This window comes from Octopus sinensis, linkage group LG4, assembly GCF_006345805.1.
Source record: "Octopus sinensis linkage group LG4, ASM634580v1, whole genome shotgun sequence".
Lineage (NCBI taxonomy): Eukaryota > Metazoa > Mollusca > Cephalopoda > Octopoda > Octopodidae > Octopus > Octopus sinensis.
In genome coordinates, this window is record NC_043000.1 from 2,743,660 (window position 1) to 2,757,887 (window position 14,228).

The 14,228-nt window shown below is 39.5% G+C and overlaps 1 protein-coding gene across 1 annotated transcript in view; it reads left to right on the forward strand.

Moving 5' to 3' along the window:
- LOC115210777 (aminomethyltransferase, mitochondrial) overlaps positions 1–14,228 on the forward strand; it is a 40,324-nt gene that overhangs the window by 13,627 nt on the left and 12,469 nt on the right. Inside the window, exons 2-5 of the mRNA XM_029779499.2 lie at positions 1,761–2,138; positions 5,153–5,231; positions 6,708–6,853; positions 10,193–10,379. Coding sequence (XP_029635359.1) covers positions 1,761–2,138; positions 5,153–5,231; positions 6,708–6,853; positions 10,193–10,379 — 790 coding nt within the window. The remainder of the gene's footprint in view (positions 1–1,760; positions 2,139–5,152; positions 5,232–6,707; positions 6,854–10,192; positions 10,380–14,228) is intronic.

Here is a 14,228-nt window from a genome sequence, read left to right on the forward strand (position 1 = left end):
ATCTTATTGATAAAAGAACCAGTTTTCTGAATAAGAATTTTAAGGAAGAGTCTTCTCTTCGGAGTTATATTCTTAGTTGAAATATTCAGGTGTTTTTTCCTACATTTTGTTTAGGGTCAAAAAATTGTTTATCAAAATGGTCAAATTAGGAAAATTCATACATCAAAGCTCAAGGAACCCAAATATCTAAAGAGTATTCTGTATAAGTTAAATCTAGTTGTAGAATAGATAAGTATATTTTATAGATTTAATGTTTTAGCAGAGAAACTCTACCTTCACTAATTCATAGTACGTACTCTTTTACTTGTTTCACTCATTTGATTGTGGCTATGCTGGAGCACCGCCTTTAGTCGAGCATATCGACCCCAGGACTTATTCTTTGTAAGCCTAGTACTTATTCTATCGGTCTCTTTTGCCGAACCGCTAAGTTACCGGGACGTAAAGACACCAGCATCGGTTGTCAAGCGATGTTGGGGGGACAAACATAGACATACATATACACACACACATACATATATATGTATACATATATACGATGGGCTTCTTTTCAGTTTCCGTCTACCAAATCTACTCACAAGGCTTTGGTCGGCCTGAGGCTATAGTAGAAGACACTTTCTGTCTATCAAATAGAGGACCGCTATTTCCTTTTACTACAAAAATATGTCTCCACAGACACCAGTATTTGTAACTCATTATATGGCAAAAAAAGAAGAAAAATAACGAAATCAAACAGTCTACGGTCAATTATGGATGCATACGTTTCTGGATTAGAATCATAAGATTCATTTCCTTTATCAACATAATATTCCGGTAGATAAATCTAGAAATGCTAGGAAATCTTACCTCCTATATTTCCGACCAAGCGACATCGGGACATACAAAAGCTAATCAGCATATCCACATTTATATAGACAAGTGAATTCGTATTTCCCTCCAAACTTTCGGTATGTGGTCTAGCAACTTGTTGCAAAGACCCTTATTGTTATAATTATATAAACTTTTACCGAATATGGTCCTTTTCCATACTGAAATACTACGAGGTGAAATTTGTTGATTTTATTAAACTAATTATATTTCACCCTTTATCTGTATATATATATATATATATATATATATATATATATATATATATACACACATACACTTTCACACTTGAACATGTGATATTTTATATAATGCTTATCTTTTATCTTTTACTTGTTTCAGTCATTGGACTGCGGTCATGCTGGGGCACCACCTTAAAGGCTTTAATCAAACAGATCAATCCCAGTACCTTTTATTTTAAGCTGACACTTATTCTATCAGTCTCTTTTTGCCAAACTGCTAAGATATGGAGACATGAACAAACCAACACTGGTTGTGAAGCAGTGGTGAGAAACAAACACAAGGGTTCACACACACATACATGCATACACACACACATACACTCACATAGATATGTGTGCACACACATACACATACAAACACACATGTACACAGACATACACAATAACTCATATGCATACACACACACACACACACACACATACAAGTGTAACAAGCTTCTTTCAGTTTCTGTCTATCAAATCCAACCTACAAGGCTTTGGTCTGCCCATGGTTGTAGTAGAAAGACATCTACCCAAGGTACCATGTAGTGGGACTGAACCAGGAACCATGTGGCGGGAAAGCAAACTTCTTATCACACAGCCATGCCTGCAAAGGAAAATATATTTTCAATCTCATTTCAACGATTTTGTTTCTTGTTATTTTATCTTTTCCAGAATCTGCGAAAGACTTACCTTTATGACTACCATGTCGAGAAGGGTGGCAGAATGGTACCATTTGGTGGTTGGTCAATGCCTGTTCAATACAAAGATGGTATTCGGGACTCTCACCATCATGTACGAAACCATGCTGGTATATTTGATGTCTCCCATATGATGCAGACCAAAATCCATGGTAAAGATCGTGTGGCGTTCATGGAAAGCCTCACTCTTGCTAATGTGAAGATCTTGAAACCTGGAGTTGGTTGCTTAACGGTGTTTACTAATGAGAAAGGAGGTATTAACGATGATTTGATTGTCACAAACACCAGCGAAGGATATCTTTATGTTGTGTCAAATGCTGCATGTGATCATAAAGATTTCGCTAACATGGAGGTAAGATTTTGTTGTTGTTTAACCCTAGGCCAACCCTAATTAAGTAGATCTATGATTAAAGGATTATGTGTTAATGGTAACGATCCGGCGGTCGCCTTACTGGCACGTGAACAAAACATTCGAGCGAGGTCGTTGCCAGTGCCGCTGGACAGACTCCTGTGCAGGTGGTGCGTAAAAACACCATTTCGAGCGTGACCATTGCCAGTACCACCAGACTGGCCCTCGTGCCGGTGGCACGTAAAAGCACCCACTACACTCTCGGAGTGGTTGGCATTAGGAAGGGCATCCAGCTGTAGAAACTCTGCCAGATCAAGATTGGAGCCTGGCACAGCCATGTGGTTCGCCAGACTTCAGTCAAATCGTCCAACCCATGCTAGCATGGAAAGCAGACGTTAAACGATGATGATGAATGGTTAGGATCTCCGGCTCATGATTGAGAGGTCTTGAATTCAATTGCTGGTGATGCATTATGTTCTTGAGCAAGACACTTTATGTTACATTGCCTCAGTCCACTCAGCTGGCAAAAATGAATTGTACCCGTAATTCAAGGAGCCAGCCTTGTCACATTCTGTGTCACACTGAATCTTCTTGAGAACTACATTAAGAATATGCATGTCACTGGAATTCTCAGCCACTTGTACTTAATCTTCACAAGCAGGTTGTTCCATTGAATGGATTGGCTTGAACACTGATTGTAGTAACCATTGGAGTGCCAGTGAAATAATTAAAGGCATTCCAGCTATGACCACCTTTTTAAAGTTGTGAAGGATGTGATTAACATGTTCTTTCTTCACTTGAGACTGTAGAGTGTGAATTGAAGGAGATTTGGTTATTATTTCTAGCAGATTGAGCAACCATATACAGGACACCCTTGTTTGTTTAACCCTTTCATTACTGTATTTATTTTGAGATACTCTGTGTTTCTTTCAATTACTTTTAAATATAACAAAGAATTTAGTAAAATAACTCAGTTATCATTAAGCTAGTGTTAGGAACATAAATTGTGACTAAGTTTTGGTGGGAGATTTTAATTCAAAACTTATGAAAACAAGAGATTTGTACTCAGAACCTGAGCAGGTTTAGTAACGAAAGGGTTAAAGTGATGCTTTGTTAACATAGAGGAGGTAGGCCAGCAGATATAAAAGTATTATGATAACCATTGCTATACCATCACCACAACATCACCAGTTCACCACCACCAACATGATCACCTTCACCAACAATAACTACAGTATAGTGAGCCAACAAGGCAAACTCTCGATAGTTGCCTGATCTGTTAAAAATAGCAATGAAATCTCCCACAAATCACACTCCTACCATCTTGAAAGTAGTACATATTGAACAGTGATGCCCTAGATATACAAATGACAGGTTCGTCATAATTGAAATGACTTTGATTATAGGTTTGCTTGATCAGGGCTGATTTGGGGATAGACAACAGCAGCAACAAAAACAACAGTAACCCTAGTAGCGACTACAATAGCAACATCCATACCAATGGGGAAGGTTCTATATTACTTTGTTTTCGACTAGGGTCCATATAAGATTTTGTCAATAAAATTTATGTGCAATGAATTAGCTATAGTTCTACAGGGTGTCCACAAAGTCTGGGTGCATGGGGATTAACACATACTTTAAGAAATTATTATTTCTTATATTTAATTGTTTATGTTATGATTTTATTTACTCCATGTACCCAGACTTTGTGGACACCCTGTATAATACACACCCTGTATAATACACACCCTGTATAATACACAAAATAGTTAAACAATTTTTAAAAATACAATTCCTAATAATATTTAATTAAAACTTTACTTTACTTTTACTTGTTTCAGTCATTTGACTGCGGCCATGCTGGAGCACCGCCTTTAGTTGAGCAAATCGACCCCGGGACTTATTCTTTGTAAGCCCAGTACTTATTCTATCGGTCTCTTTTTGCCGAACCGCTAAGTGACGGGGACGTAAACACACCAGCATCGGTTGTCAAGCAATGCTAGGGGGACAAACACAGACACACAAACACACACACATACATATATATATATATATATATATACATATATACGACAGGCTTCTTTCAGTTTCCGTCTACCAAATCCACTCACAAAGCTTTGGTCGGCCTGAGGCTATAGTAGAAGACACTTGCCCAAGATGCCACGCAGTGGGACTGAACCTGGAACCATGTAGTTCATAAGCAAGCTACTTACCACACAGCCACTCCTGCGCCTATGGAATTGGCTAATGGAATTTTTTTAAACATTGAATGGCTGCAAGGGTCCATCTGAGTGAAATAGGAATCAAAAGGGTCCATACGTACAAGATGGTTGAGAATCACTGCTCTACATGGTCATTTGATTTGCTAGAAAAAAACCAGTTAGATTTCCCCAAAATCATTACCCTTTAGTTTTAAAGACTTCATTGGATAACATAGTATTAATTACAAGATATCTGAAAAGAATAGACAGTGATGGCTAGAATGCTTTTGATCTTAGGATAGCTCTATTAGGGGTGACTTGGGGCTCATGCCACATCAACCATAGTAATACCAGCAACAACAAGGAGGCGCAATGGCCCAATAGTTAGGGCAGTGGACTCGCAGTTTCGATTCCCAGACCGGGCGTTGTGTGTGTTTATTGAGCAAAAACACCTAAAGCTCCATGAGGCTCTGGCAGGGGGTGGTGGCGACCCCTGTTGTACTCTTTCGCCCCAACTTTCTCTCACTCTTTCTTCCTGTTTCTTGTCCCCGACTTCCTACACAACCGCTGAGCCTGGATGTGCATTCATCCATCTGTCGATGGTCTCGGTGTCGGGGGTTCACCTGCTTTCTCTTCTGCGGGTCTTACGAATAGCAAAGGACCACGTTTCGGACTTCTCCCACTACAAAGGCGCGATCTTGCGAGCTCTGGGACGAAGACCGCGCTTCGCTTCACTCGCTCAACCAGCAACAACAACATTAACGTCACCACTACCACCATTACGATCAAATTACACAAAATTTTATTCAATTTCAGAAAAAATGTGCTGAGTTCCATAGCAAAGGTCTTGATGTCACCCTTGAACGACTAACTGACTCATTGATTGCTGTACAAGGTAAGCTAAGTCCACCTTGGTATATGAGCCTCTTGTACTAACCCCTTTGCATCTTATGTTAATATATGCTTTTTGGCGCAGAGAAGCTCTTTGTTATTGATACAAGCGACAATTTTTCAAACTGATTTCATCTGTTCCTATACAAAAGTATAAAGGAACTCACTGGGTAAATCTAATATTTTTTATGCAGTTTGTAAATCTTTCATCATCATCATCATTGTTTAACATTCACTTTCCATGCTAGCATGGGTTGGACGATTTTGACTGAGGGCTGGTGAACCAGATGGCTGCACCAGGCTCCAATCTTGATTTGGCAGAGTTTCTACAGGTGGATGCCCTTCCTAATGCCAACCACTCCAAAATTGTAGTGGGTGCTTTAACGTGCCTACTGATTCTACCCGAACACTGGGGTATCACCACCATCACCATCACCATCATCATTTAGTGTCTGCTTTCCATGCTAGCATGGGTTAGACAGTTCGACTGAAACTGGTAAGTTGTAGGGCTACTCCAGGTTCCAATATGATTTGGCATGGTTTCTATGGCTGGTTGCCCTTCCTAATGCTAACCACTCCAAGAGTGTAATGGGTGCTAGTTATGTGACACCAGCATTGGCCATGACTACAGTTTCACTTAGCTTGATGCGTCTTCTCAAGCATGGCATATCACCAAACGTCTCGTCACTTATCATTGCCTCTGTGAGGCCCAATGTTTGAAGGGTGCTTTTTACATGCCATTGGCATGGTGGCCAGTTATGTGACACCAGCATCAGCTATGACTGCGATTTCACTTGGCTTGATGGGTCTTCTCAAGGATGGCATATCACCAATAATATTTATTGTAACATACTCTTTTACTTGTTTCAGTCATTTGACTGTGGCCATGCTGGAGCACCGCCTTTAGTCGAACAAATCGACCCCAGGACTTACTCTTTGTAATCCTAGTACTTATTCTATCGATCTCTTTTGCCGAACTGTTAAGTTAGGGGGATGTAAGCACACCAGCATCTGTTGTCAAGTGATGTTGTTGGAGGGGAGACAAACACAGACACACAAACACACACACATATATATATATACATATACATATATATACGATGGGCTTCTTTCAGTTTCCGTCTACCAAATCCACTCACAAGGCTTTGGTCGGCCCGAGGCTATAGTAGAAGGCACTTGCGCAAGGTGCCACGCAGTGGGACTGAACCCGGAACCATGTGGTTGGTAAGCAAGCTACTTACCACACAGCCACAACAACTTGCAGATACAAGTGGTACCGGTTGAAAGCTCCACATACTGGGTGCTAGCAAGTTTATAGGATCATCAGGAGAGAATACATTCTGTTTCAGAGCCTTCCTCTCCAAACATATAATAATGAATCAAATTTCTACTTTTTTCTTCTGAGTGTGTGTCATGCCATTTTCAATATTTGTAGATGCTTCTGACCTGTTTGTTTTATATATTTCTCTTCCATCTATAGGTCCTTCAGCTGCAAAGGTGTTACAGCCAGGTTTGACTTTTGAGCTTGCAGATCTGCCATTCATGCGAAGTATCTTGACCTCGGTATTTGGCATCCCTAACTGCCGAGTCACCAGGTGTGGCTACACAGGTGAAGATGGTGTTGAGGTAATTTTTATTTTTATCCTGTCACTTTTTTATTGTTTTTTGCCACTGAATATTTTTGTTACTGTAAGCCTCATACAGAATAAAACTATGAATAAATAATTAAGCACAAAAATTAATCAAAAACGTCTTTGCATATTATTAGCTTATTGATCACTAATTTTCATGGAACCCTTAGCAAGCTGTAGCAGAAGCCTGGGGTGCCATGGAACTCCAAGTGAGAATTGCTGTAATATATGCTTATAAAATGAAAATAAAAACAGCACAGCACCCATGACTCACCCCAGTGTATCAAGATGGGGTGGTGTCACAAAAAGCCCTTCCCCCTGCCTTTACAATGTGATACCCAGATATCCAAATTGCTGCGTTGTATTCTACATATTACCCCCAACATATCAGCCCTATATGCTACTTTGACACGTTACTCTTGTATGTTATCTTCTACACCTCATCCTACATTGCTTCCCTCTTGTTGCTGTGTTGCTCCAGGTTTGCCTGAGTGAACTGATCCATGGTTAGAAGCCTTGCTACCATAACTATTCTATCATTTTGACAAACTATCCAGTTTTATGATGATAAAGTGTGAGTTGTGGATGATTTAGTTGCTATTTCTAGCAGCTTCAGTGACCATGTAGATGTTCTCCCAATGGCTCATCTACCTCATTTGTTATCTATATGTGTAACTCCACACATGTTGCCTATATCTATAGCATGGTAGGCCTTTTCAGACTGGTGAGGTCAATATAGAAGATGTTCAGCTTGAACTTTTGCTGGTTGAAGCCTGCAAACAGAGGATATGTGAAGTGAGTGAGTGAGTGAGAGAGAGGAAGAGGGAGAGAGAGAGAGAGAGAGTTCTAGAAAGTTGCAATCTTAAAGCAGGAGGAATGAGTAAAGTGTTGAATCCAGGGTTTTGAGAGATGGATGAGACAATGTAAAGAAGGCAAGTCAAAAATTAGGTTTGAAATAATTGACTAGACCATTCCCCACAAAATTTCAGGTCTTGTGTCTATGGTTGAAAGAGTTATATTATACTCCAGTTGGTAGAAATGCAGTGGTCTGTAAAGTAGGAAGTTACAGTGGATGAGTTGATAATGTTGTTAACTTTTCAACTTGACTGGTGTGGGTTCATATCCTGACAAGGATACAGTGCAGTGAAAAGAGCTAGGCACTGAATCTTTTTAGCATTTGTAAACAAAATCTGATATGTAGGGTGGTGAGCTATAATACTGAGATCAAATCCAGCTTTCTTATGACAATAAATGTAAATGAAGTGTTGGTGTGGTTGTTGAAGATTGAGATGATAATGTACCAAACCTTGGTTTTCATCATTGTACAAATCAAAGGAAACCAAGATAATATCAACTGTCAAAGATTTCCGCAGATAGCAATAAAGATATAATCTTCATTATCGTCTGAAGGCGCATGGCTCAGTGGTTAGAGCGTCGAGCTTACGATCGTGAGGTTGTGAGCTCGAATCCCGGACCGGGCTGCGTGTTGTGTTCTTGAGCAAAGCACTTTATTTCACGTTGCTCCAGTTCACTCAGCTGTAGAAATGAGTTGCGACGTCACTGGTGCCAAGCTGTATCGACCTTTGTCTTTCCCTTGGATAACACTGGTGGCGTGGAGAGGGGAGGCTGCTATGCATGGGCGACTGCTGGTCTTCCATAAACAACCTTGCCCGGACTTGTGTCTAGGAGGGTAACTTTCTAGGTGCAATCCCATGGTCATTCATGACCGAAGGGGGTCTTTACCTTTTATCGTCTGAGGAAATCTTAAGCCTTGCCTTCAGGTGACTCAATGTTACTTAATTCTTTACCCAAAGGCATTATATGCATGTCAGTTGGTCTCTCTTGAAGATTTCAAATATCATGTGAATAATGGTTATTTACCATTTTCCAGACTAGGTAGCTTTTGCAGGTTTTAGTTAGAGTAGAGCAAACCCAGTAAGCAACTAGTGCATCAACTACAAGCTCTCTCTCTCTTTCTCTCTCTCTCTCTCTCTCTCTCAATACTTTTACCTTCAACTTGTTTCTGTCATTGGACTGCGGCCATGCTGGAGCACTGCCTTGAACAATTTTTAGTCAAATGTATTGACCCTGGTACTTATTTTATTTTAAGTTTGGTACTTATTCAACCAGTCCCTTTTTGCTGAACCACTAGGTTACGGGGACATAAACACACCAGCACTGTCTGTCAAGCGATGGTGGTGGTGGTGGTGGGGACAAACACACACACACACATATATATGATGGGCTTCTTTCAGTTTCCATCTACTACATCCATTCACAAGGCTTTGGTCAGCCTGAGGGTATAGTAGAACACATTTGCTCAAGGTGCTACACGGCAGGACTGAACTCTGAATAATGTGGTTGAGAAGCAAATATCTTACCACACAGCCATGCCTGAATATATGTGTATGTTTGTGTGTGTGTGTGTGTGTGTGTGTGTGTGTGTGTGTGTGTATATATAGGTGCAGGAGTGGCTGTGTGGTAACTAGCTTGCTTCCAAACTACATGGTTCCGGGTTCAGTCTCACTGTGTGGCACCTTGGGTAAGTGTCTTCTACTATAGCCTAGGGACGACTAAAGCCTTGTGAGTGGATTTGGCAGATGGAAACTGAAAGAAGCCCGTTGTATACATGTATATGTATATATATGTGTGTGTATGTCTGTGTGTCTGTGTTTGTCCCCCAACATCACTTGACAACCAATGCTGGTGTGTTTACGTCACCATAACTTAGCAGTTCAGCAAGAAAGACCGATAGAATAAGTACTAGGCTTACAAAGAATAAGTCCTGGGGTCGATTTGCTCAACTAAAGGTGGTGCTCCAGCTTGGCCGCAATCAAATGACTGAAACAAGTAAAAGAAAGTAAAAGAGAATATATATATCTTGGTGGCACGTAAAAATCACCCACTACACTCTCGGAGTGGTTGGCGTTAGGAAGGGCATCCAGCTGTAGATACTCTGCCAGATCAAGACTGGAGCCTGGTGCAGCCATCTGGTTGCCAGCCCTCAGTCAAAACCGTCCAACCCATGCTAGCATGGAAAACGGACGTTAAATGATGATGATGATGATTCTCTTGTACTCTCCTCTCTCTCCTTCATTCCAGAAGAAGGCTATCTTCTGTAGATTCTAATCAATGTAATACTGATTCAAGTAACACAGAAACCTAGTGCATGCACACATATACATTTACATATATAGATTAAAAAACCAGAAATACAAATATTTGAACGAAACAGGAAACCATGCATATATTGTTGCGTTCTGTAATTACGAGAATGATTTAATGGTTTGAACCCAGTAAAAGATTGCTTTACAACTTCTATATTTCTTTTTAGATCTCTGTGACCTGCGAAAAAGTTATAGAACTGCTGGAAAACTTACTCAATTCAAACATTGATGAAGTCAGACTTGCTGGCTTGGGTGCTCGTGATACTCTCCGCCTAGAGGCTGGACTTTGTCTCTATGGCAATGACATGGATGAAACTACAACTCCAATTGAAGCATCTCTAGGTTGGTTGTTAGGTAAGTCCACTTGTATTTTAATATAATAAAGATGATGATGATGATGATGATGGTGGTGGTGGTGGTGGTGGTGGCGGCGACGACGATGATGATTTCAAATTTTGGCACAAAGCCAGCAATTTCGAAGGAGGGGATAAGTCATTTACATCAACCCCAGTGTTCAACTGGTGCTTATTTTATTGACCCTGAATGGATGAAAGCCAAAGTTGACCTCAGCAGAATTTGAACTCAGAATGTAAAGATGGATGAAATTGCCACTAAGCATTTTTTCCAGTGCAGTTATGATTCTGCCCACTCGCCACATCAATAATAATAATAATAATAGTGGCGGCGGCAGGGAGTGGGGTGGAGTGGGGTTTCTACTATAGGCACAAGGCCTGAAATTTTGAGGATGGGGTTATGTCAATTACATTGACCTCAGTACTCCACTGGTACTTAATTTATTGGCCTCTGAAAGGATGAATGGCAAAATCGACCTTGGTGGAATTTGAACTCAGAATGTGAAGACAGATGAAATGCTGTTAAGCATTTTGCCTGGTGTTGTAATGATTTTGCGAGCTTGGCATATTAATAATGATGATAATCCTTTCTACTATAGACACAATGCTGACAATTTTGTGAATGTGAAGACAGACAAAATGCTGCTGAGCATTTTGCCTAGCGTGTTAATGATTCTGCTGTCTCGCTGCCTTCGATAATAATAATAATAATAATTTGTTCGTTTATTGGCCACAAGGGCTGACAAAAATCAATTAAAACATAAAGGGACAAAACACAGGACGAAAGTTACAAAGGGTTTTGTCCGTTTGAAAAAGTCCATGTACAAAAGCAGGATAACAACGAAATATAAGTAACAATAATAATAATCCTTTCCCCTTTAGGTACAAGACCTGAAATCTTGGGGTAGCGGGGTAATAATAATAATAATAATGATTTCAAAATTTGGCACAAGGCTAGTAAGTTCAGGGTAGGGGTTAAGTCGATTACATCCACCCCAGCCTTCAACTGGTACTTATTTTATCAACCCTGAAAGGATGAAAGGCAACACTGACCTCAGTGGAATTTGAACTCAGAATATGAAGATGGACAAAATGTTGCTAAGTATTTTGCCCAGCATGCTACCAATTCTGCCAACTCACCACCTTAATAATAATAATAATAATAATAATAATAATAATAATAATATAATAATAATAATAATAATAATACTAATAATACTACACTACAAATTCGGCACTCCTGCTAACTGGTATGAACATCATCCTCAGCCAGTTGTTGAAGGTAAAAATGTCACCATCCTCTGGGATTTTCCAGTCAACACTGACAGAACGATCAAGGCTAATCGACCAGACATAGTTATTAAAGACAGGGAAGAAAATACCTGCAGACTAATAGAGGTAAGCGTCCCCACTGATAACAATATATCTGTAAAGGAATTCGACAAACTTAGTAAATATAAGGACCTGGAAATCGAAATACAAAAGCTGTGGAATCTTAAAACAAAAACTGTTCCTGTTATTGTAGGTGCCCTAGGTATGATAAAAAAGGGATGTCAGAAACACCTAGACAATATCCCTGGAGAACCATGTCTCAAGGAAATCCAAAAGATTGTGCTAACAAGTACTGCCCACATCCTTAGAAAAACCCTATCAATGTAAATGTTTGTGTTGTATTACATGGAGATATTTCTCTACTTCCCCTCCCCAAGCTTTCAGCTATATTTCAACAACTCTTAACCTTCACTTGCCCTAGGGCGCTGGGTGTGCCCCGGCAAGTGATTGCATCAAACATGCAGATTAAAAGTAAATGACAATAATAATAATAATAATAATAATAATAATAATAATGCTCTTATTTTATAATCAGGTGTACTACAATTTATTGGGAAAGGATAAAAGAGAGGACAGAAAGTTGCAATAAACAAAGTAAAGAAAGCAGTGATATAACTAAAAGTGCATGAATAATACACATAGGCGCAGGAGTGGCTGTTTGGTAAGTAGCTTGCTAACCAACCACATGGTTCCGGGTTCAGTCCCACTGCGTGGCATCTTGGGCAAGTGTCTTCTGCTATAGCCCCGGGCCAACCAATGCCTTGTGAGTGGATTTGGTAGACGGAAACTGAAAGAAGCCTGTCGTATATATGTATATATATATAAGTGTGTGTGAATATGTTTGTGTGTCTGTGTTTGTTCCCCTAGCATTGCTTGACAACCGATGCTGGTGTGTCTACGTCCCCGCCACTTAGCGGTTCGGCAAAAGAGACCGATAGAATAAGTACTGGGCTTACAAAGAATAAGTCCCGGGGTCGATTTGCTTGACTAAAGGCGGTGCTCCAGCATGGCCGCAGTCAAATGACTGAAACAAGTAAAAAAAAAGAGAATAAGACACAAAAAGGTAGAATAGTGAACAGTAAAAAAGCCATGAAGCAGAAAGGGATTACAGACACTTCAGAAGTAGTGTCGGAGAATTTTGAGAAGCACGAAATTTTTGAAAGATGTAGTTTCTTGACAGCTAACAACTGATGCAAGTAGCTTATTCCATGCTTCAATAATTCTGAGTGTGAAAAAATGTTTCTGAAAGTCATGGGTGCTGTGCTGTTTTTATTTTCATTTTATAAGCATAAATTACAGCAATTCTCACCTGGAGTTCCATGGCACCCCAGGCTTCTGTTACAACTTGCTAGGGGTTCCATGAAAATTAGTGATCAATAAGCTAATAATATGCAAAGACGTTTTTGATTAATTTTTGTGCTTAATTATTTATTCATAGTTTTATTACACTTTCATGGCATATTACCTCAGGTAGAGAAATCCTGACATCCAGGTAGTAAGGAGATCCTATTGGGTTTCCTCATAAGCTTCAGTCTTGGTTAAAATGAAATTTCTTAACTTTTTAACATTCAGGTTACTCTGTCAAATGTAATGCTTATTTATTCACATTGTTTTGAATTAAACATGCATTACCTCCTAGCGTTCAATGATGTGACTGCGTATTTTTAGACTGGCATTTTGTGGTAGGTGTGAGAGGCTGGATCTGGCCACTTTGAACATAAAATAGAATAATTTGGCCTGACATGGCTGGTTTAACTCTTTAGCATAAATGTTCACATTACAAATTACACGAACATGTATAAACAGGAGATACAAATAATACAGGCACCCCCCCAACACACTAACTAAAATAATACAGGTACCCCCCCCCCCCAACACACTAACTAAACATAGACACACATAGGGGTATACGCATGCGCAAATAAAGACTCATACAATAAGAATACAAAATACAAAATGGCTGATCGTTAGTAAGGAGAGACACACAAATAAGAAAGAGGAAAGCAAAGGACCACTGATAAGGTCACAGAAGTGTGATGAAAGAACTCTGGCCAAAATAAGATTAAGATTAATGTAAAAAATAAATAACGCTGAAGCAAAGTAACACCAAATATATAGTGCCTGTGTTTTTATTGGCTAAACTGGCAACATGACCATTCCTAAATACAACAATATCTGTTTCAACACACGATTTCACATCAAGAATCTTGCAAAACAAATATATAAACGTAATGTTCACATTGTTTTGAATTAATCATGCATTATCTCATAGCTTTGAAATTTTTAATATGTGACTGTTTATTTTTAAAATGACATTGTTGCATAGGTATGAAAGGCCAGATCTAGCTGGTTTCATCATAGAAAGGATTGAATATTTGGGCCTGATACGGTCAGTTTAAATGCTAAAGGGTTAAACCATTTTTCTGGCATCTTTGTGATTTCAGCACTGCCAGACTTTTCAAAGACTCTTTTATCTTTTGATTACTCTTTGTGAAGCACATGGCTCAGTGGTTAGAGT